This window comes from Columba livia, chromosome Z, assembly GCF_036013475.1.
Source record: "Columba livia isolate bColLiv1 breed racing homer chromosome Z, bColLiv1.pat.W.v2, whole genome shotgun sequence".
Classification (NCBI taxonomy): domain Eukaryota; kingdom Metazoa; phylum Chordata; class Aves; order Columbiformes; family Columbidae; genus Columba; species Columba livia.
Genome location: NC_088642.1, coordinates 60,453,737 through 60,479,543, shown reverse-complemented (window position 1 = coordinate 60,479,543; position 25,807 = coordinate 60,453,737). Strand labels below are relative to the sequence as shown.

The following is a 25,807-nucleotide window of genomic DNA, read 5'->3' as shown; positions in this document are numbered from 1 at the left end:
TCTCGTTTTACGCCACTCTAGAGGCAAAAACTAGTACCAAGTGGGCAAAACATGTTTTATGGTTACTTTATATCTCAGGCAGTACAAATCTAACCTATGTCAATATAACACTCCAGCACAAGTGCCCCTGGGTAAAACATAGTCGAAATTTTGAGGAACCAGGTTACTTGAATGTTTACAGTTAAGATTATGCTGAAGTTCTTCACTGAAACAAGGCCTCGGGTAGTTAGTTATCTGCACAAGTTAAGTATGGAAGATGTGAAACAGTAAGATTTGAACGCTCGTCCAAATTCACATGGCAAATCAATGCCTGAATCAGAATTATAAAACAAATTATAAAATAATAGCTTCAGGTTACAGTCCCTGCACAGATCACTAAAACAATTATCCCATAAACACTCCATACACTAGACAACAACTGCATTCAGGTTACCTCAAGGATCAATTTCTTAAATACAATTATTTTTTACTTTAAAAAAAAAATAAATATTACACGTACTTCCCAGCCAAGAAAAAGCATTGAGTTAAACCCCACTGGCATTAAAAACAAGTCACTTCCAATACTGATGATTTATAAAGCAGCTTCAGATTCTGACAAAGGCAATGATGACACTATGGGCTAGATTGTTTTTGCATCTGGAAAAAAAAATACCACTATGATATCTTGGAACTAGGATAATATGTTAGACAATCCTCTGTACCAAGACCTTGGGGAACTAATCCTCATTAAATACAAGTCACACATTTTCTGTGTTTCATTTTGGTCCGTAATTATAATTAACAGACGTTCAACTCCAGAAGATTATCTTACAGAAGAGACACCTGTCTCCTTAGCAAACTTCATATCCAGTTTGCCTACCAACTCCACAGCTACCCTTGAGAAGGCAACTGAGAGATTTCACTAATGCACCAGGAACACCATTTCCATTTTGGCACACTTGATAATGAGAAATTATACATGCCTCTCTCTCTCTAAGACTGCAGTTCTACCCACTCCTTTAAGAAGTAAAATATTATATTTTAAAGCTAAGACAGCTGCACAGTTAGAGTTGTAAGGTTCATCTAAAGGACAGTGAGTCTTAATGATCACTACACATACCACTGTCCAGCAAATGAGGCATAAATGCTAGAGGAACTGGTTTGTATTCCTCTTTTGAACCAAAATAATGGCTACTTTTAGGCCTTGGTGTTTGTAGATGTCCACTCTAAAGCAGATAAGAGCTCCTTGTGAAAGATGTCAATGGACAAGAGCCACCAGTGGCAATAATCAGAGCTGTCAGTCCTAAAAATTTCTAGTGACCAGTCACTAGGCCACAAGGTTGACTAGAGTACTGAACATTCAGAAAAAGTTTATAGTTTTCAACAGCTCTCTTTCCCAAATACCTATGACAGATTCTACCACAATTTTGTAAAGTTTTGTAAAGTTTTTTGTGTCTTCAGGATACCACACAAGTGCTAGAACTTATGGTAATCCAGTCTCGAAAATTGATTTTAAATAAATCAGAAGCAATGTAAGTACCAGAGGAGAGAAAACACCTTTTTCTATAATAATACCATATGAAAAATGCAGATTCTGTACTTGATTAATTAATACTCACACAACTTTAAAGAAGTAAAACTCCATTCAAAACTAGAGCAGTACAATACGGGAGTGAACAGAATACTTCAATTTATAATATAATGTGGCAAAAATAAACATGCTTCTATCAACTGGTTACCAAATTTTTCTCTTACCTCCCAAGTAACACCATAAAAAAAAAAAAAGTTAACATTTCTTTCTGAAATAAGTAAGAATCTTCAAGCAGAATCTGGCATTTTAAGCTCTGAAGCAAAAGAATCATAATTGCATCTACAAGTGTAATTTTCTCCTATTTCAGCATGTTTAACCTATTTATGACATTACTGAACATGCCTTATATGGCTTAACTGCTACTATCAGCTCAAGCACATCTCACAGGATGCTGAGTGAATGTAAAAAACAAAGAAGCTTTATTTTATGTTACAGCATAAGGAAAACTACAGCTGTAACATCAGCAATCTTCACAAATCAAACTTGTCCAAGCCACTCTTTCAATTCACAGTGTTTTTCTCTCTTTCTGTTTCCTTATCTTACAAAGTAACAAAAGCAAAATGACATTGAACTTCAGAGCTGCATTTAAAATACTAAAAAATATATACAAAGAAACCCATACTGAATTCAATCTATACACTATTATTATATCATTTAGAGCAATGGGAAATCTTAGTCAACTTGAATCTAAAAACAGTTTCTAATGTTGCATGCCCAAATATTGCTGGAAAGGAATCTCTGGAACCAATCAATGTGCATCCAAAGTCAGTATGCTTTCCCCTTCTGCTGAATTTGCCTTTTTATTGCTTAAGTGAGCAGAAATACAACTGCATTAAATACAGAAGAATAATATTACCACAAGCTAATATACCGCATTGAGCATGAGACCAAGGTTCATTACATAAAAATTATAAGTATTTTTAGTGTGACATAGAGCTCACATTGTACTGCTGCACTTATTTTTCTAAACTGGCAGTCTGAGCTATAATTTCTGGGATTGATTCCTCAGTCCCCAGTATTTCTCATTGCTCAGTCCTTTAGACATTAAGTCTGCAAATATAATCATAATAAAGGAGACTCAGAAGTCAGACACACTATGAAAGAAAAGGCTTCAGGGAGGGTAAAAAAAAATCCACACCAATAGACCACAAAAAAACAATTAACCATTTTTCTGTAGAAGAAACAATCAGATCTTAAAGAAACAAACAAATAAAAAAGCCTACGCAATGATAAAAAGACAAAACTCAATGTCCAAGTGATCCTGTGCAAAAAAACATAATTTCTGACAAAGAACTCTGTTTTAATAGTGAATGCAGAAAGTCTCTGATAAGATTTAAGCATGCTCTTAAATATGATAGTATTCTGTTTGCAAAATTATTATTTCTAATAGTTGATGGTGTTGAAGAATGCTGCCTTCATATTATTAATGGCCTTTGACCACCTCTATTCATAGAAACTTCCTAACAGAACTCCAGTATCTGAAGGACTTCAAATATATTAATTTGAATATAAACTATCTGTATTAGAAATGGCTACAGACTATCCAAATCAGGGAAAGTGACGTAATTTGCCAATGAAATATAAAGCCCCGATTTCTTAATTTTTCGTAACAGCACTAGCCCATGTCTTAGTCTTCCATTTTGCTTACATTTATGATTTTATTGGACTCATGTAAATTAAAATATAAGCTAATGTATCAGTTCACAAATCCTCCTTGTAAAGGAATAGATGAATTCAAAAGTTATGGCACTAAGAGACTATAGTATCATAGCCATTTGGGGCATCATTTTTGCTCAAGAAACACAGAAAACAAGAACTGAGTTTGTGAGCATCACATTCCTGGTGACTCCAGAATATGGAGGAAGCACCTTCAAAAAGAGGAGCATAGTCATTAGTACATTGGTACTGATTACTCCCCTGATAGCTGACAGCAAACATTCTTGAACATGATCAGAAAAATCTCCTTTGACTGGCATTTATCTAGCCACAGATCCTTAACTCGCGTGACAGCATGTGCCAGGAAAGCTAAAGAGGCTTCAGCTTGCCAGTCTCCCTCAGCAGCTCTTCAGTCTCTGCCTTGGATGTAAACATTCTGCTCACTCAAAATTTATTGCCTCTATTCTGATGTTCTTACAAAAGCATGCTGATAAATTAGATCACAATGAGAAGTGGATGCATGAAAATAATATCAAATTCCAGTTCCACTTAGGAAATACCAATAACTGCCATGTTACATAAAACTCTTAACCACTTCCTCCAATCAATAAGCAGACAGGTGCTTAACAGATACTTGAAATGATTCCAAGACAAAGTTTTCTTTCCTAACAAAAATACACCCTCATCTGCCAGAAGGACAATCGTCATGTAACCAGGAAACACTGGAAGGCATACGACTTATTGCTGGGATGCTGCTACGTTCACATAAAAGTAAGACATCAGGAAGCTGACAAACTACTGGATAAGGTGGCAAATGAAGAGCAGGGTCCTCGAGATTAACAAACCAGTATCATCACATCATCATCTAGTCAGATTATATCATATAAAATCCTTGCTTAAATAAGAATTTTACACTATGTTTTAATTATAATGTTGAAAAAGCATCAGCAGGCAAAAAGAATATAATCTTTAATTAAAAAAGAGCAATTTCACTGCAAACTACCATATATTTAAATCTTTAATTACTTTACTAGATGAATCTTAATACTATCCTTTTTGTGTAAATTACCATAACACTTTCTGAAATATGCTCTGTCTAGCCCTCAAGGTATCCAAACATATCCATATATGATATAGATCATGGGCTAAGCTGTCTCTAATTTTCAGAAAGATGCTTAACAGCTAATTGCCTGGCAAAACTGAGGCTTAGTTAAAAAAAAAAGAGAGAGAGAGAAAGAGAGAGAGAGAGAGAGAGAGAGAGAGAGAGAGAGTGTGTGTGTATGGCTTCCTCAAACTGGTGAGATGGAAGAAACAAATCAATGACTTCAGTCTTGGAACAAGGAGGAAGATGTACTGATGAGTGATGAGCTAAAATCACAGCATCCAGCTCAACAATGCCTAAAATGGTGCTAAATGAAAGCATAATACTCCTTACTTACAAGAAGAAGAATGAATTAACAGACATGTTGTCTCTGAAGACTGTTGATGTGTAGCTGTAACAAACAGCTATTTTTGACTAGAGGTAATGATTTGGGGGGATGAAAAAGATCAGGAAGTCCCACAAGACCTTTGTATCACTTAAAATATAAAATAAGAGCTCCAAGCAAAATGCAGGTACAAATAACAGGTAAACACTGAAGCAAGCGTACAGCAACACTGGAGTTGGACCTGTAGCCACAGACACAATATCAACTCTGCTGAAGTGAGAGGATCAATCTCCAGTTCTGCTAACTGAAGAGATTCTAGAGAACAGTACTGGAAAAATCTGTGCGTTACAGAACCAAAATGCTAAGACAATATGAAAAAGGAATGTATCTGGTTTCCATATTGAAGGACAGTTTTGATGCACAGTTTGATAAACTTCACAAGCCACATTTGATAGAATAATGTGGCTTTATCCATTGGCTTCAGCCGGCTGTGTATGTGATTCCTCAGTAAAGCAGATTCACTTTTTATGTTTAATTCCAAGAAGCAAAGCCCTGCCTTGCGTAAACTTCTTGGCTTCTGCAGCCTGTCTGCACAAGATCGTGGCTCTCCAAAGTTAAATTGCTCAAGTAAGCTCCCAAAAAGAGCATCTGAGAAATTCTGAGTAACGTTTTAGCTTCTTCAGCCACTGTGATGTCTAGGTTACAGAGCACTAAATTTCAGGGCTGCAGAACTACTTAGCTATTTTGTACAGAACTCTGTTCTATATATCGCTGTCGTGTATCAACACTATTTCTGGACATGCTGGTTCATCTTAATTTCAACTTCACTCTATCACTTGATGTGCCTGAAGGCATATACAGTATACAGTAACATTCATATCTCCAATCTATAGTGGAGTTCTGCACAACCATACTCAAAATGACTGCCTAATATTAAGCTTCTTATTTATGCAATTAAGTTAAACAACAGAATTTTGTGGTCACTATTCAGCTTTAAAATGGAAAAAAAAAAAACAAACCAAACCAAACTTACAGCACCTAAATGTCAAATGAGAAGCCCAGTCTTACACATTCCGTGAGACCACCATTTATCCTGCTTCCAGTTGGTTTTTGCCAACTACAATCAAGCAGAAAATTTCTCAAGAATTGTTCTGCTGAGGAACAGAGAGGAGACCTTTTGGTGCTTTCTAACACAGAAAGTTTATTTTCATTGTATCTAAAAAGAGAACTAGGTTTTTCTACGTCTATGTTTGTGCAACTACGGTACTTCTAACCTCTTGCACAGTATTCACTACTTGCAAACCTGCACACCACTTACATACAGTTAAAAGCATATGTAGAGATACAAGACGTGTAGGTGACATGTGCGTCAAAATTGGCTTTTAAATGACTATTTCAAATCAAGAGAGTAAAGTGGATTTACCAAAACTACAGAGAAAGCGATGTTCATTCTTTCCATATGAAACTAGGCAAAGCCTGGAAATCAAAACATATGTAAAGACTCTTGATAAGCTTTTGATGATATCCAGAAGTCTGTAGCTTTTCCTTGAATGAGAACTACAGTATTTTAAGACACTGACTTCCAAATGTCCATGTTTATCAAAAAACAGACAAGGAAAATGTAGCTTTAAAGCAGTATACGTGACTATACACCTAAGGTCCACATCCAAAGGAATCTTATGTCCTTTTATTTATGTCTACACAATTAAGAACTCATTCTTAAACAGAACTGCTGTGAGTTCTAATAAGGAACATTTGATCAGTGAATATATTTGTTTTAAACGGCATCTTATTTTTCAGAGCTTTTTGCAAAGAGAGATCCAATGGTTTTAGAAGAATTTGAGTGAAAACAGGCAAAGAGAACATGACCTGTCTGTGGATTCAGAAGCCTCACTCTTTGCATTTCCCATGCAGAAAGGAATTATTTAATCGAAATCAGTTTTGCAAATGCCTACACATATGGCGCCACAAAGACAGAGAAATATTGTCAGAAAAATGTATTACTTAGTACACTCACCTTCGTCACTAGTTGCTTGCTGTTTAACCAAAGTCATTGGAGATCTAGCTGGGGGTTTATTTAGTGGATGACGCCAACTCTTAGATATTTTCTTTCTTTCAAGTTCTGCTGACTGAAAATGAAAAAACACAACTAATTTAGTGTGTAATTCTGCAAAGTTAATTTTCATGAGCAAAAACATTCTTCTGTAAACAAGCACAGATGTCAATTCTGTAAATACAATCACAGTATTGAAGCACCTTTAGTGTACCAATAAAACATTTGTCTCTAATTCAGAATATATACTTCAATTAAAAAACAGCAATCCTTGTCAAACACAAGTGGTTTGAGGCATAAGTTACTGCAGACCTTCCAAAATTACAGAGTATAAATCCTGCTTCGCTCAGGTGATGTTTGAGAGGAGTAACAGCCCAAATAATTCTGCAGAACCAGAAGTATAATACAGCAGCTAACCGTGGCTAGAGAAATGAAGCAGAAATTCACTGGCTTCATTTGTGAAAGATTACAAAATTCCTGAGGAAATGAAATACAGCTTTCGCAACTCCAGAACTGATTGCTGGTGAGAGAATCACAAAGTACACCAGCTGCTGATGGTATCCGGGGGTTCAGGAGCAGAGGAAGGGCAAGCACCCTGGCAGAAGAGTGTGAAGGACAGTCTCACAAGATTCCTAGAGACCACAGCATTCTGCTCCTCAGCACCCTGAATCTAACCAGCAGGTTACACACATGCCCCTTGACTGATTTGTGGGTTGAAAATTACTACTATAAAATAGGAAGCAAATTACAAAACAACACGGTATTTGCTGTGATACACAGAGGGAGAAAGACGTGGTTAAAGCGCAGCACAGGTTTATGATCTAGAAAAAGCTACCAAGTAAGTAAAAAGGGAAAGAAGATCAGCCTTTCTAATTGCATCTGTACAACGTGCTTCTTCACTTAAAATTAAAGAGCATGCAAATATACTGGAGAATACCTGAAACCTCATATATAAAAGCCTGAGAGGCTCATAAGGACATAAATACAACCTCTAATACATGATCATTAAAACACTCAGATGTTTATAGTCATCCTTATTACTACAGTGGAAGAGTTGGAGCCAAGATTATTAAAATGCGTAACAGTGTAAAAATATCATCAAGTGCACTGTCCATGTCTGTGAAAGGGTCACCATGATTTTACTTCGGCTTCTAAAATGTATTTCCCACTAACTCTGCCAATCTGGCAGTGGGTTTCCTGCTCTCTCTCTGCCAAAGTGGGACTGAACTCACAACTTCAAAAGCTACTGGGGCTATCACCACAACTTAATTTTTCATTATGCTTTTCCAAAGGCAAAGCTGCCCACCTTTCATAGCAGAACAGCAAGAGTAAAAAAAAGACTGTAAGTTTGTAGGTGCCCCAATAAGAAGCCATTATTAAAAATACTATTTAAAAATTCCTTTTATTAGAGGCATATTTTCCTCCAAGTGCTTTCCTTTACGTGTTTTAGGCCCTTTTCAAAATCCAAGAACAGAAGGTTTCAGACCCTAAAATCACACTGCCCATATTATCCTGCTATAGCCATGTCTTGAAGAGTCACCTTCTCCAACTTCAATACTGTGGACACAATTTCAATGAAAGCAAGTCCATAAGATTTCATAAACTGTGTGAGATAACATAATAGAATTAAAAGCAAACTTTATTTCCATCTATCTTGATGCAGAGATGCTCCTTTGCTTTGCTTCATCTACTACTTTGAGAAGGGCATCAGTACAAAAATAAATTACCACGTGCTTCCACACCATTATGTTCTATCCTGGGACACTAAGTCTCTCAGAATCAACCCATCCTGCTGACATTTCACCAGCATATTGTTAACTCTCCTTAAGACTCAGTCAAAACAGTCATTTCTTGAAATATAAATACATGATACCAAATACAGCAATAATGTCTAAGAATTTCAATTTCATGTCAATAGCAATAATTAAAGCTGATAGCCTTGTTCATACTGGCAGGCAGCGAACACGGGAATAGCTTGAGAGGAGCTGCCAACAGTTCAGATTCAAAGATATAAAGTGAAATTACTAGATATCTAAAATAAGAGGAAAAATATGTCAACATCAAGCTCCAGAAACATTCTGCTTTTAGATCCAAATTCGTCCTCTTACCTGAATACTTCAAAATATGTTAAAATTAGCATCTGATTAAAATCATGCATATTCTTAAGCACTTTATAATAGCTATCGGGTTTCATTACAAACATGCCCATTCACATTTCCTTAAATCAGGAATATGTTACTATAAAGATGTAATTTGCTCCACATACACTGGATGTTTCCATGCCATCATCTTCATCTTTTTTTACAACAGGCACTTCTCCATGTTCCAAGCTACTTCCACAGCTTTCTAGGTCACTGACATCATCCCCAATCGAGACATTTTCCTCCTTATCTGTGTTTTCTGCTTCAGAAGCATGTTCCTCTGACTTAAGGTATACTACGGATGAAACAGATTGATTCTGAGATTTCAAGCTCTCTTCTTTTCTACAGCTATCAGAAGCAGGCATGCAGGCCACAGGATCTTCACATGTAAAGTGAGGATGACTGGAATGTGTCCTGTCCTCTTCTTTCAGTTTTGTTTTCTCTAGTACAGGAATAGGGCTCGGAAGTAAGTCTGAAAGGATGCTTCCTGTAGACCAAGAATATAATTTGTTAATAAATCTCACTTTATATCACTCTATTTCACTTCACAACAATCTGAGTTACTCGAAGTCAAAGCACGGTTCCTCATTTAGACATCATACTGAAAACCATTTGGTACAAGGACATACATGTTTTCAGTCTGGAGCGTGAAACAGAGTTTTCATCAAGTAACTGGTATTTTGTATTTGAATTACAACATGTTGTCATGTCATTCAAAATAAACAATAATTCTTATAGTTCGTTTATTCTGATAGCCCAAAAGAACTTCGACTAGTTGGAAAAAAATAATATAAAAGCTTCGTATATTGAACTTTATACCCTGCACTTTCACCTATTATGCTTGTTTTAAATATGTAAATAAATAAAGACTAATGGTTTATAATTAGGAAAAAATATTTCAAATAGGTACCAAGAACATTTTGAAAACAATAGCACCAGTCTAAAAATGAAAAGCAATTAGCATAATTTTATATTTCAACAATTATCATAATTTTATATTTCAGTGATGTTGAAGGGTGAAACTGTGTGGATTTTCCTTTATTAACATTCTTCATCTGCTAATGCTTGCATGGGATAGACAGAACAATGGGTTAGAGAGGTCACAGAAAAAAAACATATTCCTGAAAAGCTCTATGGTACACACCGCAGCAAATCCAAGGCATTGAATAGTTCCTCTGAAGTCCCTTCCCATTGTTCCTTTACAATGGTTATTAGAACTTGTTTTTCTGAAAAATTGCCTTTTCAGGTCAAATGAATATAAAATGTAGTGATATTAAGCATATCCAATGCCAAAACATAATCTCTGGGTACAGAGTCCTGCCTCAGTTGGGCATAATGGCTGTACTATCCAGAGATAACACAGGACAAATGACCATCTCCAACTTGCATACTGGAACTTCCATCATCATAGCTGAAAAGGCCATTTTCCTTACAATGGTCCAAGCACTATCCTTTAATAGCATGGAAGAAAGAGGATAGCACTTCACCCTTCTCTGCTTTTCCTTCCCTTGTCAGCGAACACAGAAAGGCAGCTAAATATATACTAATTTTTTGGTGGTCACGAACACTTGAAACCGCTATTAAAAGCTGGGGGAAGTTGTAAAGGAATAGCACCTTTAAGAAACAAAAAATATGATTAGAACAGACCTGGAAAGGCTTCGATAGAACACCAACTGATCTGTGTGCAGAAATTTCTAAGCTTCCATATTGGAATACTTAATTATCTTTACGAGGATCAGTCCTTGTGTTTACCACCTCCAAATAACCGTTAACATATCTATTAATATTTGCAATCAGGGAAATACTCCTCATAAGCAATTTGCAAGTAAATTTTCAGTATTGATATAAAACCAATGGGACTTCTCACAAACTTCATGTTAAAACTGGTCTCCTTTCTGAACAGGAATGTGAAGCCATACCTGAACTACAATGAAAAGTGGAACAGAAGAAATAAAGTCCAGAATAGACCAAGTACATTTAGTTGTGGGGAAAAAAATAACTAACTTTGGTTTGGCAAAGCCTTTGTATCTTGAATTATCAGACAGCTCAACAGGGAATGGCAAGAAATATGCAGTCTCTCTCTTTCGGTACACTAATATAAACCACTTCTAACATGCAGCATTCTTCATGTAAATCCACGTAGCATACCGGTATTGTACTGTTTACATAAGCATTAAGACATTCTCTTTAATTTCTGTATCAAAAAAAGGCTGTAAAACCTATCAGTGTATTGAAGAAATATAATTTACAAAACCTCCTCCTTTTTGCCCCTTTAAAAACCACCTCATTAAAACAGTTTAAGTGATATTACTCTCACCTGAGAATATTAATATTATCATTTTCTCATTCTTACTGAGTATCAATCTTCTCTGCATGACTTTATAAGCATTTCAGTATTCTACTTCGGATAAGACTATGTTTTAACATGCAGTGATTAGGGGCATTAGAGTACCAACAGCCTACAACTCACATGTTAAATATAATCAGTCTTTATCTCACCTGCAACCTTTACATTGTCAAATAAATGTTGATCCAGCTGCATTCTACTACTGTTTTCTTCTTGCCCAGAAGGCACTCCTGTGTTTACCAGCCTCACTTTTTTCCCAGGTTCTTCATTGACCTTGAAACCATCAGTAGCTGCTTCCGTCACTGTGATTTCTGCACCAGCTACCACAGCAGATACTCTCTTGTCCTCTGGAGTTTTAAGCTTTTTAGATCGAGATCTGGTGTGCTGGAAGCTGCTATAAGAGATATTGCTGTCAGAGTAGAATGTCTTGGATAAGATAAAATGTCTACCAATATTTAAGTCCCTTTGAACTGCTTAAAGTGGTAAAAAACTGACAATTTTTCATCTTTTTTGTGCTGCGATAGTGTTTACAATTTATTAAGTGATAGATTAACAATTGATTGGATTTAACCTCCTAATCTTTTATCACCATTCTAGAGCAAAGTTATTAAACTGTAAAAGTAAAATAACCTTAAGTAACTATTACTTAAACATCATCCAGACTGGCTTTTTAATGAATCATTCTTTCAAGCCTGAAAAATAATAACCCTAACAAAAATAATGAAGACAAAACATCCTGAATTGCACTAAAAATCAGGTGGTATTCCCAAATTTCCATGCTAATAAAACACAGTCTGAATACCTGTGTAAAATCAGATATGTTTAGATATCCTAGAAGTTTTTATACGCATTTTAACACGAACAGCAAGCATCTGAAAGAATGAAAAATTCTCATCACAAATATTTTGAGTGGCTACAATATCAAGCAATATATTTTGTAATGCTGTGTAAAAAAAAAAAAAAAAAAAAAAAAAAAAACAACACGAAATCTTCACCATAAGTTTTTCCATTCTCAGCAGCAGAAAGGAAAGGTTAAAGCAGGATAAATGGCACCTTCTGTCAGAAACTGGTTTGTAATTTATGTTCTTGGGATAAAAGCAACAGGAGATTCGTCCAGTTTCAAATTCAACTGTGTTAAATGGGAGGAGATTTTTATGTACTTCATCACACACCAGGCTTCAAAACTCCTAACGCATTAAATGATAAAAGCCCAACTATGGCACGTGAACCAGGACTTTCACAAGGGTCCTGCATCTTAGACTATACTCAACTCCAGAGAAACATTTTGCTACCGCTTACATTTTAGCCTATGATCACCAATGTATATCTTTCAACACCCTCTGTATAAAATAGCAATTTCCAGAAAACCTGCCAAAGTATGAGACACCCGTCAATTCACGCTGTAATATAACAGCGTTATTACTGTTTACATGCAGTCATTAGATGTTCTATTGTAGCAAAGCACTTCAGCCATAAATGTCAGAGTTAAGCTCTCCCTGTCACTATATTTATGAATATTTTCACAGATGGTATTTCTATTTTCATTCTGCTAGAGCTTGTATTATTCCCATAATCAAAATGACAACAATTTCAATTGACACATTACACTAGAAATGAACCTGAATAAACATTTTCCCGTCCCTTTGTAATACTCATTGCTACTATGCCTGAACAAAAGCCAGCTCAAGAATTAAGCAGCATTTGAACTGTATTTATTAGCTTAGCTAAGTGCATAAAATCAGCCCATGCATTCCTACGATAAAACTTTAAACATGATTACTATAAAGGCTTTGCTTATAGTTAAAACTGGCAACCCCTAAGGGTGGTCCCAAATGAATCACCACTGGTCCAAATGTGAACTTGCAGTTACTCTGTACAATACATCCGGTCAAACCTACTACAGGGCAAAATGGCATTTAACTGGCTAAACAACAAAATTACTCTGTGTGCCCAGGTTAATATTATACATATTATACACATACTAACAAATTGGCTGTTCAGCAACTTCACTAGTTGTCTTCAAGAACTGACTAACTCACAAATTACTCTTGCCCAGAACAAACCCAATCTTCTATTTCTCAACCAGAATGTTCCACTACAGTGGCAGTTGACTTTCTTTACAGGTTGAGTTTCCTATGATTTTACTCAAGAAATACATTAACTTACATAGAAAACAAAGAAATTCAGTTTAAGAGCAAGTTTAAAAAGTGACCGTATCGTAAAATGATTTGAATGAGGAAAAAAATGTCTTAAAAAATCAGTATTACCTTTAGCCCAGCAAACTGCATTCAACAGTAAGTATATAGCAATAAAACTGCCCACCCTAGGCTACAAATTAAATATAACTTTATTAGATTATGAAGGAGAAAATTCATAAAGATCCTGTTAAGTAAGACAGGAAAGAATTATTGTACATAAAACGTTTGTGCAGTTGTCCGGGTTTTGTTTAAAACAAGAGCAGTTCTCTATTAGTGAATTTTCATTTCAGCTGAGTTCTTCTAAGTAACTGCACTTTTTGGAATTTGGCTGCATGTTTTTCAGACACTGCTCTCTACAGAGCTGACAACAGTAACAATGGAAAGCAGAAGAGGCCCAGATTTAGACTTATTGCTACAGTAGCCAAGGTTACTGCTAAATTTTGCACATCCCTTAAGTGAGAGGGGTGTATTTGCAACGAGTTTTGCCTCAACTCTTAAGAGATTTCTCTCTTGTCTTTTGACTGCAAATGTGTCTAGAAATAATGGCAACCATCCATACCTTGACAATTTTAATGGAATAATCTCTACTAAAGAATGGTTCCAGATACCACAATGGAATGCATTTTGGTGCTCTCCATGCTCATTACCTTCAGCTACACACACAACTTTTAAGTTGGATCAATTTTTCAAAGTCTTTCTGAGAAAAAGACTTTCTTGTCTCCAAGTTGATCTTAATGCAGAAAACAGAAAACCAAACTTCATCTAAAGTAAATGAATTCAAATCAAATATCAGAGAAAGTGAAAAAAAAAAAAAAAAAGACAAGAGATTGACATCATATTGAAGACAACTAAATGGAGGATAAAGAAACAAATACCACTTGGGAAAGTTCTTTGTTTTCCTTCTTCTCTGTAGCCAGGCCTTTACTTCAGGTGTTGATTCAGGAGTTGGTTTTGTATGATCAATGGTGTATAAATCCTTGCCTTGTTTCCACAGCTGGTACCTGTCTGGTTGAAACTTCCTCACAAAGACATCCATGGATATTGTCACCATGTCTCTCCTACAAGTGCACTGCATGAGAAAATGGAAAATTGTAAGTGACAAGTAATGGAATACATTGCGGTTTGCAGTAAAGAAAGTCTCAAACATGCTGTAGCGGTCACACTTCCCCAGCCTTCAAAGCACCAGAAACTTCTAGACCAATGAACCACTATGGTCATGTATACACCCCCTGGTCAACAGACAGGGCCTTGGCCAATGAAACAGCTCTGCTCAGAGAAGCTTCCAGACCACTGACCGTACATAACCACAAGCTCAGATTCAATGAGAGTATAAATAGAGCCCACCAAAGAACCCCATTGAGTTTATCTCCCCAGAGCAGTGCTCTTCAGTTGAAGATCCTTTGCCTTTGACTCAGGATGCCACCTAAGGAAACCTCCTCAAGGATTGAGAGCCTTTGCCTTATTAGTGATCAATTATATCTTCTGGGGTGATCTTGAGAGTCTTCATTTTTGTGAGTGAGTGGATGCACGTTCTGAATCATTATTCTGAAGTTCTGGGGATCCCCTGAGCCTGAGATAGCTGTGCAGTAACTGGATTCCCCTTGGTATCCCAAGTCTGTGGTTTACTGAATGCTTGTTGAATCACCAAGTAATTTTTATTAAAAGCATGTTTCATTTTTGATTTATCACTGATCATTTTGGTTGCAAAAGGAAAAATAAATACCTCCTTTGAGTTTGCCATCTGCCTGGTTTGATTTTTGTGTGCTTCCGCAACGCACGTGAAAACTTACTCAAATAAAAATTTTCCTTTTTACCCCCTTCTCACTTTCTGGTGAGTAAACATCATTCAAGAGAAGATACTAGGATTCCTTAATGGCACTTATGGGCACTCCATTGTTTGATTAACTCCTACGAGTCAAGTCCAAAAAAGAAACTATAGCACTTCTCTTTGCTCTATTACCTGTTCTTGACAGTTCTATGCATAATACTATGTTAAATCCAGAGACTGCATATGCCTTTAATGGCATGATTTTAGTTTTAAAAGTAACTTGTGTAGTATCCACCCAACCCAAAGTCCTCCACAGGCATATACAGTCCCAGCTTTTAATCCTTCAAAACAAAATGTACCTTATAAAGTTGCAGTTTTGCCCAGGTTTTTCTACAATGAAGAAGCAGCAGGCAAGAGAGGGGAATATTATGTTAAAGGTCTAAAAGAGTGTGTTATAAATATGTAATCCAACTACCTGTGCAATGCAGACCCTAAAATCTCATGCAGTACTTTCCTCACCAACTTCGCTCTAGACCTTGATTTTAGTCCCCCAAAGAATTTTTGCATTATTTGTCTTTACAAATTATGCACATAAGTGGGATGTTTTACACTTATTTGAATAAACTCTTAATGATCATCATGGAAATCCGGGGGAGTCTTCACTTGGCATACTACAGATGCTAAGAGAATTTTGAGACTGAAGTTACTGTATCTGATACTCCAAAATACTTAATATTAGAAGACTGCAATCAGTAAATCAATATCCCTGCAGCATATAAACTATTGTGGTGGGTTAACCTTGGCTGGCTGTAATCTGCCCAACAACCTGCTTTCTCATTCCCCCTCCTCAGCAGGACAGCAGCAGAAAATGAGACGAAAAAGCTCATGGGCTGACATAAGGACAGAGAGATCAATGACCAGTTACCATCACAGACCTGACTTCAGGAAATTGAATTAATTTATTGCCAATTAATAACAGATTAGGACAGCGATGAATACAACACTACAAACACCCTCCCTCACCCCCCCATTTTCCCAGGCTCAATTTCATCCCTGACCCTGGTGTCTGCAGGGCTGTTTCTCTCACATTTTCCTCAGTCCTCTCTCTCACAGCAGTTGCACAGTGCTTTTTACCCTTTGTTAAATATGCTATCACAGAGGGGCCACCAGAGTTGCCGACCGGCTCAGCTTTGGCCAGCGGTGGGTTCACGTTGGAGCAGGTGGACCTGTCCCTATCTGACATGGTGGCAGCTCCTGGTCCCTTCTCGCAGAAACAACCGCTGCAGCCCCCTCCACTGCAAAAACCTTGCCACGTACACCCAGCACAACTATTCCCATTGAAAGTAAATTGACTGGCTAAAGCATACAATCTCTCAAATGGAAAAACTTTTCAAGAACTTAGTGTTGTAGACAAATGAGTCTCTTAAAGGGAAAAATTGATACAGTATTTTCTTTCAGGTAAACAGATATATACATACTTTATTTATTTATCTATCTATCTATTTATTTATTTATTTATGCTGGCAAATGCATGGCCTAGCTTTCTGGTTTGCTACAGCTACATTTATCTGCTCCTTTAAACAAGGAGGGTGTTTAATTACAGGTAAGTTGAAATACACAAGGGACAGAATTTAACTATTCTACTATACTAACTAGCTTTCTATGTGCTGGATGCAGATTTCTTTATCTGCTATTTCCATCTATCCTTTCTAGTCCAACCTTCTTCCTCCTGAAAAGCACAAGATATATAACAAAAAGAAGGAATCACAGATCTATTTAAAATGCTTGCTTTCCTTTCAATATGTCAACATCAATATGCAGTATGTCTACAACTCTGCCTTCTAATGGGAGATGGAATGAAGAAGAAAAACCTTCAAAATAGAAACTAATTTTATGCAGCTCTCTTAATAATAGTTTTTACCCAAAATAGGATTAGAATTTTCATTTTTCAAAAAACATATGTATATGTGCACATACATATATTCTGTAAAAGGCTTAATCTTATTTGAAATAGTGTGTCTCATTCAGAAAGTCCTTGATCAGTCACAATGAAATGTAACAGAAGAGCCATTGAGATACTTCTGTATACTGGAAAGGTGCATGGATGGTTCACTGTAATATTTTTAACTTTTAAAAATGAAATTTTTAACATAAAGACAACCAACACTGCATTTTCTCTCCATTTACACACAAAATCCTTTAATATCTACGCCATACTGCTACACATCCATTAGAAATGTTTGTTAAAGTAAAAAAATTTAGAAGAATATTGTTTTTGTTGTTAGGCACCAAGACTTCCAGTGGTTTGAAAAAAAATAATCATTTAATTCAGCATTGAAATATCAGAGAAGAAAATACATCATGAAATAAAATGTATTCTATGATGGGATGATAATAATATATGAAAAGACTGAAAATAAATTACATCTAAATGAGGCACACAATTTCTGTTTTTCAGTAATCTTTGATCATTTTCCACCACATTTTAATAGCACTACTGCGAATTATTCAGGCAGGTATTAGAAATAGAATTTTTTAGATGTTTTAAAGCTTTTAAAAGCACACACTTCTGCATAAAAAGTAATGGAGAAACACGATGCTCAACAGTATTACTCCTTGCTTGACAATACAGAAGACGAGCTTTTAGGCACTAGCAAACAGAAATTTTTGGAAGACATTGACAGCAGATATGTTCTGAAATTTCTACTCATATTCCCTAAAACAAGCAAAGAAAAAAAAAATAATCAGTTGCTTTGATAAATAATCTGGAGGACTTTTTTGTTCTTCTTTGTCATGGTGGTGATGTTTTTCAATGTTTTTTATTCATTTCCCATTTGACTGACTTGCAGCTGACAGTTACAAGGCTTCCTGCTCCCAAGACAAAAACATGACTGAAAGATTTTCTCCAAAGTAGAACAAAATGTCATTCTGTTGAAGAAGTCTCCAGGGACAGACACAAAAGGGACATGCCATTGTCTACTAAAAATACAGTGATACCTTCATGGATCACAGTAATTTTGGAAGCATCTTTTCAGATTTTTTTGAAGTGATGCAAAATACAAGTTGTTGGATCACCATGTAAAATACAGATGATGATGCTATAGACAAGGCAACCTCTGCATTGGAAAGGAGTATTTTCTATATGCAGTTGAATTAGTCTGATACATTTTTTTCAAATATCAGTATGAGAATTAGAATCCTTGATGGAAAAGAACTGTCTCACAAGCCTTTGATATTACTATTAACATAATCAATATCACCATTACTATTATTTATCCTATCATAAAGATACAGCTTCGGGGTAAGCAATTCAAATACCATTTATTAGTAGCAGCAAATCTTTATAGCAATGAATTGGAATAAAAATGTTTCAGCAAGTTTAACTGATTAGTAAAACTAAATGTGAGATATATCTGTAATATGAGAAAATTAGCTAGGAGAGACATATTCAGCCAAAAGAGTTTTTCAATACTTGTTATTTGTGAATAGAAAAAAAGAAGAATTATTTTGTGGGGGAAAAAAAAAAAAAAATCTTCGCATTTTGAACTCTGATTCATGAAAATGTAAAGGACTACAACCAGCTTCTACACTTATGCATATTTGAGTTAGACACATACTTCAGCACTTTTTAAAATGTTCATTTTTTTCTACTAATTGCTCTCACTGAGGTAATTGTAGAATTCATGTTTTGATGAGCAGCACATTGACCTACTAACATCTACGCTAGTACCTAAGAACAGCTCTTGATAAACATTTCATATGATTAAGAATCAAGTACATGTCTTAAGGGTCTTTCTAATACTCCATCATTAATATTAAACTCTTTCATCAAACAGAGTAAGTGGATTTTTTAAACTAACTTTAAAATATTCACTCTGTAGAGAGTATCATATTTTGCAGCAATAGAAAGCAAATATATGATTTATCTCATTATTTGATTAGTTGAAGGAGAGGAATATATCTTAGTATCACAGTTCTAAGCACAGAAATGTATATACAGTGTCAAGCCTTTGTGATTTGCATTTTTCTCTTTCAGTTCAATGAAATATACCTGATGGTGAACCTTCTAATATATAAAACTATGTCTTTATCCACAAAAATATCTCTTCAGTCTAAACACCAGTTGTTACACCACAATGTTACACCACAGTATTACAATATGTAATATATTAAGCTTAAAATATCCAGAGGATTTTGGATATTTTACATTCAGTCATGGATTTTTTTTAATCAAAACGTGTTTTTTACTATATCTGAAATGTACTTCAGTTAAAATTCTTCCAAAGTATTAGTTTGAAGAAAAACAATGGTACTTTGTTAAGCTAATTTTGTCCTTCCTTTACATAATCATTTCAGAAAAAGAGTCACTCAACTCATGTTGTAACTGCACAGTCTAGGTAAACTACTTCTACACACCTGTAGAACAGCATGTGTGGGAATAACAGTCGAGAGAAACGATGAAAAGTTCTCTTTGTAAAGACAGAACGTATTTTTACAAAATATATAATAAATCAACAAATTAGCAGAACAAGGCAAGTATTAGGCTGGTAATCCTTTTTATACCCTACGTAAGTCCCAATCCACAAAACATACTCTAAAAATGATCTAATCAAGCCACTTTTCACTGAGACACTGCTTATAATGGTTAAAGGTTTCTTCATGGTAACAGTGGCAATGATGTATTTATTGTAGGGAGACATTTTAAATAATTTAGATTCTTCTTACCATCTCTACTTCAACTGCACTTAACAGACCATCTCACCCACTGTATTCCACTCTTCATGCAATACTTCAACTGAATCATGTTCAAACAACGTAAAAAAAAAAGTGTTTTGATAAACAACATTTTAAAGGCGCTGCAAGTAGAACTGCTTTCTTTGGACTACCTGTAAAAGGAGTGCTTGACAGGTACTGTTTGTTAGGAGGACAGGATTTAATAAATCCTGGTAACAATAACTGTTCTTGCTATGGAATCAGGCAGTGATATATTTTCACACTGACCTTCTGGCAACTTGTAGGCAGTGTTGCAGAAACCTTTGATATCAGTTAGCCATCTGTGCAAGCTTCAATAAAGCCAGCCTTCCTTTGGTAAGTCATCGAGAGTACACTCACTTTTTCCCTGACACAATCAGTCACACAAGAAAAATACAAATTCAAAACACAACTCTTTCTAAGGTTCTTTTTATACACATTCCACAATGTTTTGGGTAAATAATAAAATATTTCTAATAAATTCATTATTTGTATTCATATATACACAGGCCAATATCCTGCAATATTTTTAAACAGTTCAATATATAAGTAGTGCATTGCAAAATATGTGGGTTTTTTTCTTTATTCCTATTTCAAATCTATTTTACACTTATGCATAATGCCACCTACACATGCCCACACAAAAAAAAAAAAAAAAAAAAGAAGATGCAATTTATATTATGTAGAAATGATTCCATCAGCATCAGATGCCATTGCAAAAATGTGGCTGTTTTCCTCAAATTCCTTTGAAACCTGGCAACAGAGCAGTGTGACAGGACGCAGCTGAAATAAGCCCATCTCTTTAAATCTTCCACCTCTCAGCCCTTTTTTCGCTTTAACTGCCTGTTACACCTCCTTGACTATACCTGCTTATTGGCTAATATAAACTGTTACCTCGACTGGATTATTTAAGATCCTATCTGTTTATCACTACTAATGTTGCTAGTTACTCCAGCAAGTCACATTATTGTCAACGCTTTCAGAAGTATTTTTTTTAATTCAGGTTCAGATTTAACAATAATTGATGATTCATGGTAATATAACCAGATGAGTATAGACACATTATTTCTACAATAATTTGAATTTCACAGATCTGCAAACCTAGCTGCCACTATTAAAAATTATGGTTGCATTCACATATAATAATGCTCACAGACAGTTCATGTTGAAAACAAAATACTATTGAGACTCATCTAAAGCCTTAGGATTACTGAGCATTCCCCAGTGTTGCTTCTGAAGCACTGCACAGCAAATGGAGTACTGACTTGCCCTTATATTAATAACATGATAAATAACATTTTAAGGTTTAGAAAATAATTTTTTCTAAACATTTTGAAGATGTTCTAAAATATCATGACACATTTCTCTAAGATTTCCTCTTTTAGCACCTAGAACATAGCATTAAGGGATGTTAAAAACAGCGAATTAATGTTACCAATGGTGAATCATAGTATATAATGACTTCTGCCCGGGGGAAGGAGAAGAAAGCAGTGAAATTCTAATCAGAGGGAAAACCTGTGGCCAGGTCTCATCTGAAGCAGATAAAGCACAATTATATTCATTAACTTTCTCTAAGGCATATAATAAATTCTTGAAAAAGCCTGGCTCAGTTTTTCAACATTTAGATACCCCAAAATTCATCATTCATATACATCTTGTAGGCTTCTGTAAATGTGGAGTCAAAAAGAAGGCTGAGTCAACCATTGCTTTATTTACATATCAATAACTTCCTTGTTCCAATTGTTAAGTGTTATTCTTAACTGAAAATCAGAAGTAAGCAAGCAATGGAGCACTGTGGCATTAAATTAAAAAAAAAAAAAAAAAAAATCCTATCATACACAATGCAAAGAAAAAGCATCCCGTTCAAACAAACTTCAGAAGGAAGATTTTCTGTCATTGTTTAGTAAATCACTTGGTTGTGCTGATAGGTTGAGAATAGAGGCTTTCCGATACAGGTTGGCTAGGTTTGGGAAGGTAGGAGAGGATGAGAAAGTAGGATAAAATGTCAGTAAAATTGATACTACAGAATCATCTATGACGTTTTCCTCTAACAAATAAAAGCTGCATGGAAAACCCACCAGAAGTTTTCCTGTTAAGACACTGACACACTTCTGGTATAAACCTTCTTGCAGGCTGACAAACCAGACCCCTCAAATAGTTCCGACCAGCGTAGTGAAGTGGCAAGTTGAGCAATGAAAACTGTAGCAACACTGAAAGAATGAAATCAACTCACAACCAAACTCTTATGGTTAGTATCTTGGAACACTGGGCTCAACTATTAAAATTACTCAAACATATAACTTGCAAAAATATGAATCAAAAGAGCGGAACCAGAGCATTATGTACCTCATCTGCCACAAAGAGGAAAGAGCACCTGAATCAGAAGAAAATTCATTGCATGAAGTATGCATTGAAAATAGGGCAAAATTACTCCTAGATGTTTTTGGAAGAAATGGAATGTTTCTGTTGACTAAAGCTCTCATACAAAAAAGAGACCCATTGATGCGAAGCAAAGCCCCTTCTAGCAAGCACTGGGTTATCAACAAATACATCATTGTCACTGAAGAACCTAGAGAAACATCTGCCAACAGTCATGGAAAATTGAACCCATTCCTAGAAAATATGAGTTTCCAGCTAACAAATACGATAGGCAAACAGAAATGCTCAGTGTAAACAGAGACTGTATTCAATTTAAACTCGTAATGAAAAAAAATGACAAACCATTCAAAGGAACAGAATTTCCTTCCACTCAAGTGAAGAAAGAAAAAAAAGAAGGAACAATGATGTTGACAACACAGGCCTTTCTGGCTTATGGTTTCTAGAAGAATGATAATCAAATGAAGGACTTGACAGAAGATGATGACCAACATTCCTCTTGCCTCAGATAACTTACCATGCCCTAGAGTTCAGAAAATAAACATTACTTCACTATTCACTGAAGTGGTTATATTGCCATAGCGATCACAGTTTATAGGCTGATAACTATGGATATAAGGCAGGAACTTTACCTAAAAAAATCTAACAATTCTGTGCTAGTGGTAGTCAAGCTTTTGAGAGAACAGTAAAAGCAAAAGACAATAACTCTGCAGCTGTATCAGATACATCCATTTAATTTGTTTATATGTTCATCAGCCCATAAAAGAGAATGAGTTAGAACAAACTAAAATATCATGGAGTATTACAACAGGTAAGAATGAATACGAAGCTGGCACACAGAGCTCAGTGTGGAGCATGCAGGCTCATTATTAGATAAGAAACTGAAACCCATTTACTAAGGTACCAGAATTACTTGCCATGTCTTTGGTTCAATACATTTTATTAAACCAGTCTATAGCAGGACTGTTCTCAATCCATTAGCTCTTTGTCTTACAAAAGCCTAGTGTAGCTTATTATTTTCAAGTATCAGTATTACTTGGAATAAAAGCATTGACTTGCTATTAGCCTATTCCGAAGTACGCTAGATGGTCAAACTACTGATCGAAGAAATACCTGATAGCACCAAAGACTGCACAGACAATAAAAAATATACACATCTGAAAAGACTATTTTTCTCTTTTTCTTCTGAGATTCACGTTGTGATGCATTAGGTAGGACTTTGTTTTGCTGCCCACAAAACACAGAATAAAGAAGTTTGTTATTGCAGAGAGATATTACCATATAGTACTGGGATCAGCCTAAAAGAACTTCAGAACCACAAGCTGCACAGCTATGTAAAAGGACAGCCAGCCACCTACATCCATGGTCTTTCTCCCATACCCATAGACCCACACAAGATCCTCCAGCCTTGCTCTGAAGCTGGGAAGGTAGTACGACCAGAGATCGGTGTGGCTGCAAAACATAAAAGCATCACTACTTTTTCGGCTACGTGACTGCACTACAGACTTGTTTATACCACCTTATACTGAACACCACCACGACTCCTTCGCGTAAGGAGGTTGTGAGGAAGCATGTTCAAAACAGTTTTGTCTTCATCAGGAAGTAGTCATGGACGATTCGTGACATGTCAAGTGTGCTCAAACTAAAACCTCTTTACTATGCTTTAGTATTTTTAAATCCGCATACAATTAAATGTGTGCTAACTGTCAAAAGTTTTAAAATAATCTCATAATATGGGTAGGACAAAAGGCTGTGCAAGATGGAAGGCTTACAAACTTCTCTAGTGAGAGTTATGAAGCAGGAAGAGGAACTTACCAAAAATACAACCAAATGCTGATCATCTGTATTAAATAGATTCAAAAGGTATCACACTATTATGACAAATTTGCTTTTATCAAACAGTATGCTTAGTTTAGTTTTTTTTTTTCTTTTCCTTTTTTTATTAAACAAAATGCAATAAAGAATATGTGTCATCATTATTCAATTTCGGTGGCTGTAGAAGATAAAAGGATCATTTAAGATCTGTGTGCCTTCTTTCAATAATTATTTTCTAACAATCAGAATTGCCATCATCCAGTTGTTCCTTATGTTCTGACAAAAGATCAGAATTCTGCTTGTGAATGACAACATGATATGCTGCTTATTGAATTTTTCTGCCAAATGAATAGAAGACATCTTCCCATAACACTGCAGGGAGATAAAGAATTTCTGTAGTCATAAAGTCTAATCTAAGCTAATGAAGCATCTACAAGTGGAACAAAAACACGACTAGCTTCCTGTGGATTGGATCCGAAATTTAGGATAGGTGTTTGATGATTTCAAGACAATGAGGTAATCATATTTACCTCTTAATAATCAACTCCCCTAGGATATTAAATGTTGATATTTTTAACTAAGGATTTTGGGTAAGCATAAAAATCCAAATCGTACATTTCTGATGCCGTCATATCCTCAAGAATATTTGGTTTATTCAGACACTGGACTTTATGCCTGGAGTTCATATTACTGTGGTTCTTATTTACCAACAATAAAATGTATTCTCTTACGAATTTTAGTCCGTTTAAAAACACATTTATTCCACCTGAAATAAATAAAACTGCCAATGAAATTTAAAGGCTTTAAATTCATAGAAATATCTTGTTTGCATTTCATGCAAAAGAAAATTGTGTTACGTGCTTTTCCCTCTGAAAAGCCTTTACAGGAGGTTTGTACTGGCAGAGAGAGAATTGATAAGACCAAACAAATGGTCCTGTATGATATCCCAGTTGCTTTTTAATCTGTGAAAAGTCTGTTAATCAGACAGAACATGTCTGAAGAGTGAAAGAGATTTCTGCATGAACTCTGTATTAACTTCCAACATTCCCATACATTTCTATGAGACGTTTTATTCCCACTTGCAGCTAGCCTGAAATCTACCATTAAAAAGCGGGTACCAGTTCAATGGGCTGGCAGGCACTGAAGACCGATCTAAGATAATTTAACCTAATTTTGGCCAACTGTATTTCTGGTTTTAAAAACAAACAAACACACACAACACCAACATTTTTATGTTTTGTACACCAAAAAAAAGGCTGTAAATATAGATGTGTAAAAGGAAATCACTATACGTAGTTCTTTTATTTACACCTTGAAAAAAGGCTTTCCTGTTGTGATCTATTAACTAACAAGAAGACAACCTACATAAATACGTTCTACAGTCAGAAATACGTTCTTCAAGGAAAATAAAAAGTGAGCAGCAGTAGCTTAAGCCATTTTTTCTGGCTACTTGACACCGTAAATTGAAGTGGGAAAGTTAGATTTAGAAAAAAAAAGAAAAAAGAGAGAGGGAGATAGAGAAAGATCAAACTGGTTATTCTAATTTTCTAATTCTACATTAAATACCTTCTACATAGATTCAGTATCATAAAACCGGAATATTGTGATCAACTCGGGCCCTACTGTCCCCTTAAAGACTTGCACTAAAACAGTAAGTTTTGTCTCTGAGTAATCAAATAGTTACACCATTTTTAACATAGAGAA

The 25,807-nt window shown here is 35.6% G+C and overlaps 1 protein-coding gene across 12 annotated transcripts in view; it reads right to left on the bottom strand.

Annotated features, from left to right (window-relative positions):
* Positions 1-25,807, bottom strand: part of KDM4C (lysine demethylase 4C) — a 259,501-nt gene that overhangs the window by 106,328 nt on the left and 127,366 nt on the right. For 6 of the 12 annotated variants that reach the window (XM_065046069.1, XM_065046061.1, XM_065046065.1 and 3 more), the window contains 4 exons: positions 14,268-14,461; positions 11,347-11,588; positions 8,973-9,334; positions 6,671-6,782 (listed from right to left, as the gene is read on the bottom strand). In XM_065046069.1, the coding sequence (XP_064902141.1) occupies positions 6,671-6,782; positions 8,973-9,334; positions 11,347-11,588; positions 14,268-14,461 (910 nt within the window). The remainder of the gene's footprint in view (positions 1-6,670; positions 6,783-8,972; positions 9,335-11,346; positions 11,589-14,267; positions 14,462-25,807) is intronic. The other 6 variants (XM_065046063.1, XM_065046066.1, XM_065046072.1 and 3 more) reach the window with 3 other exon arrangements.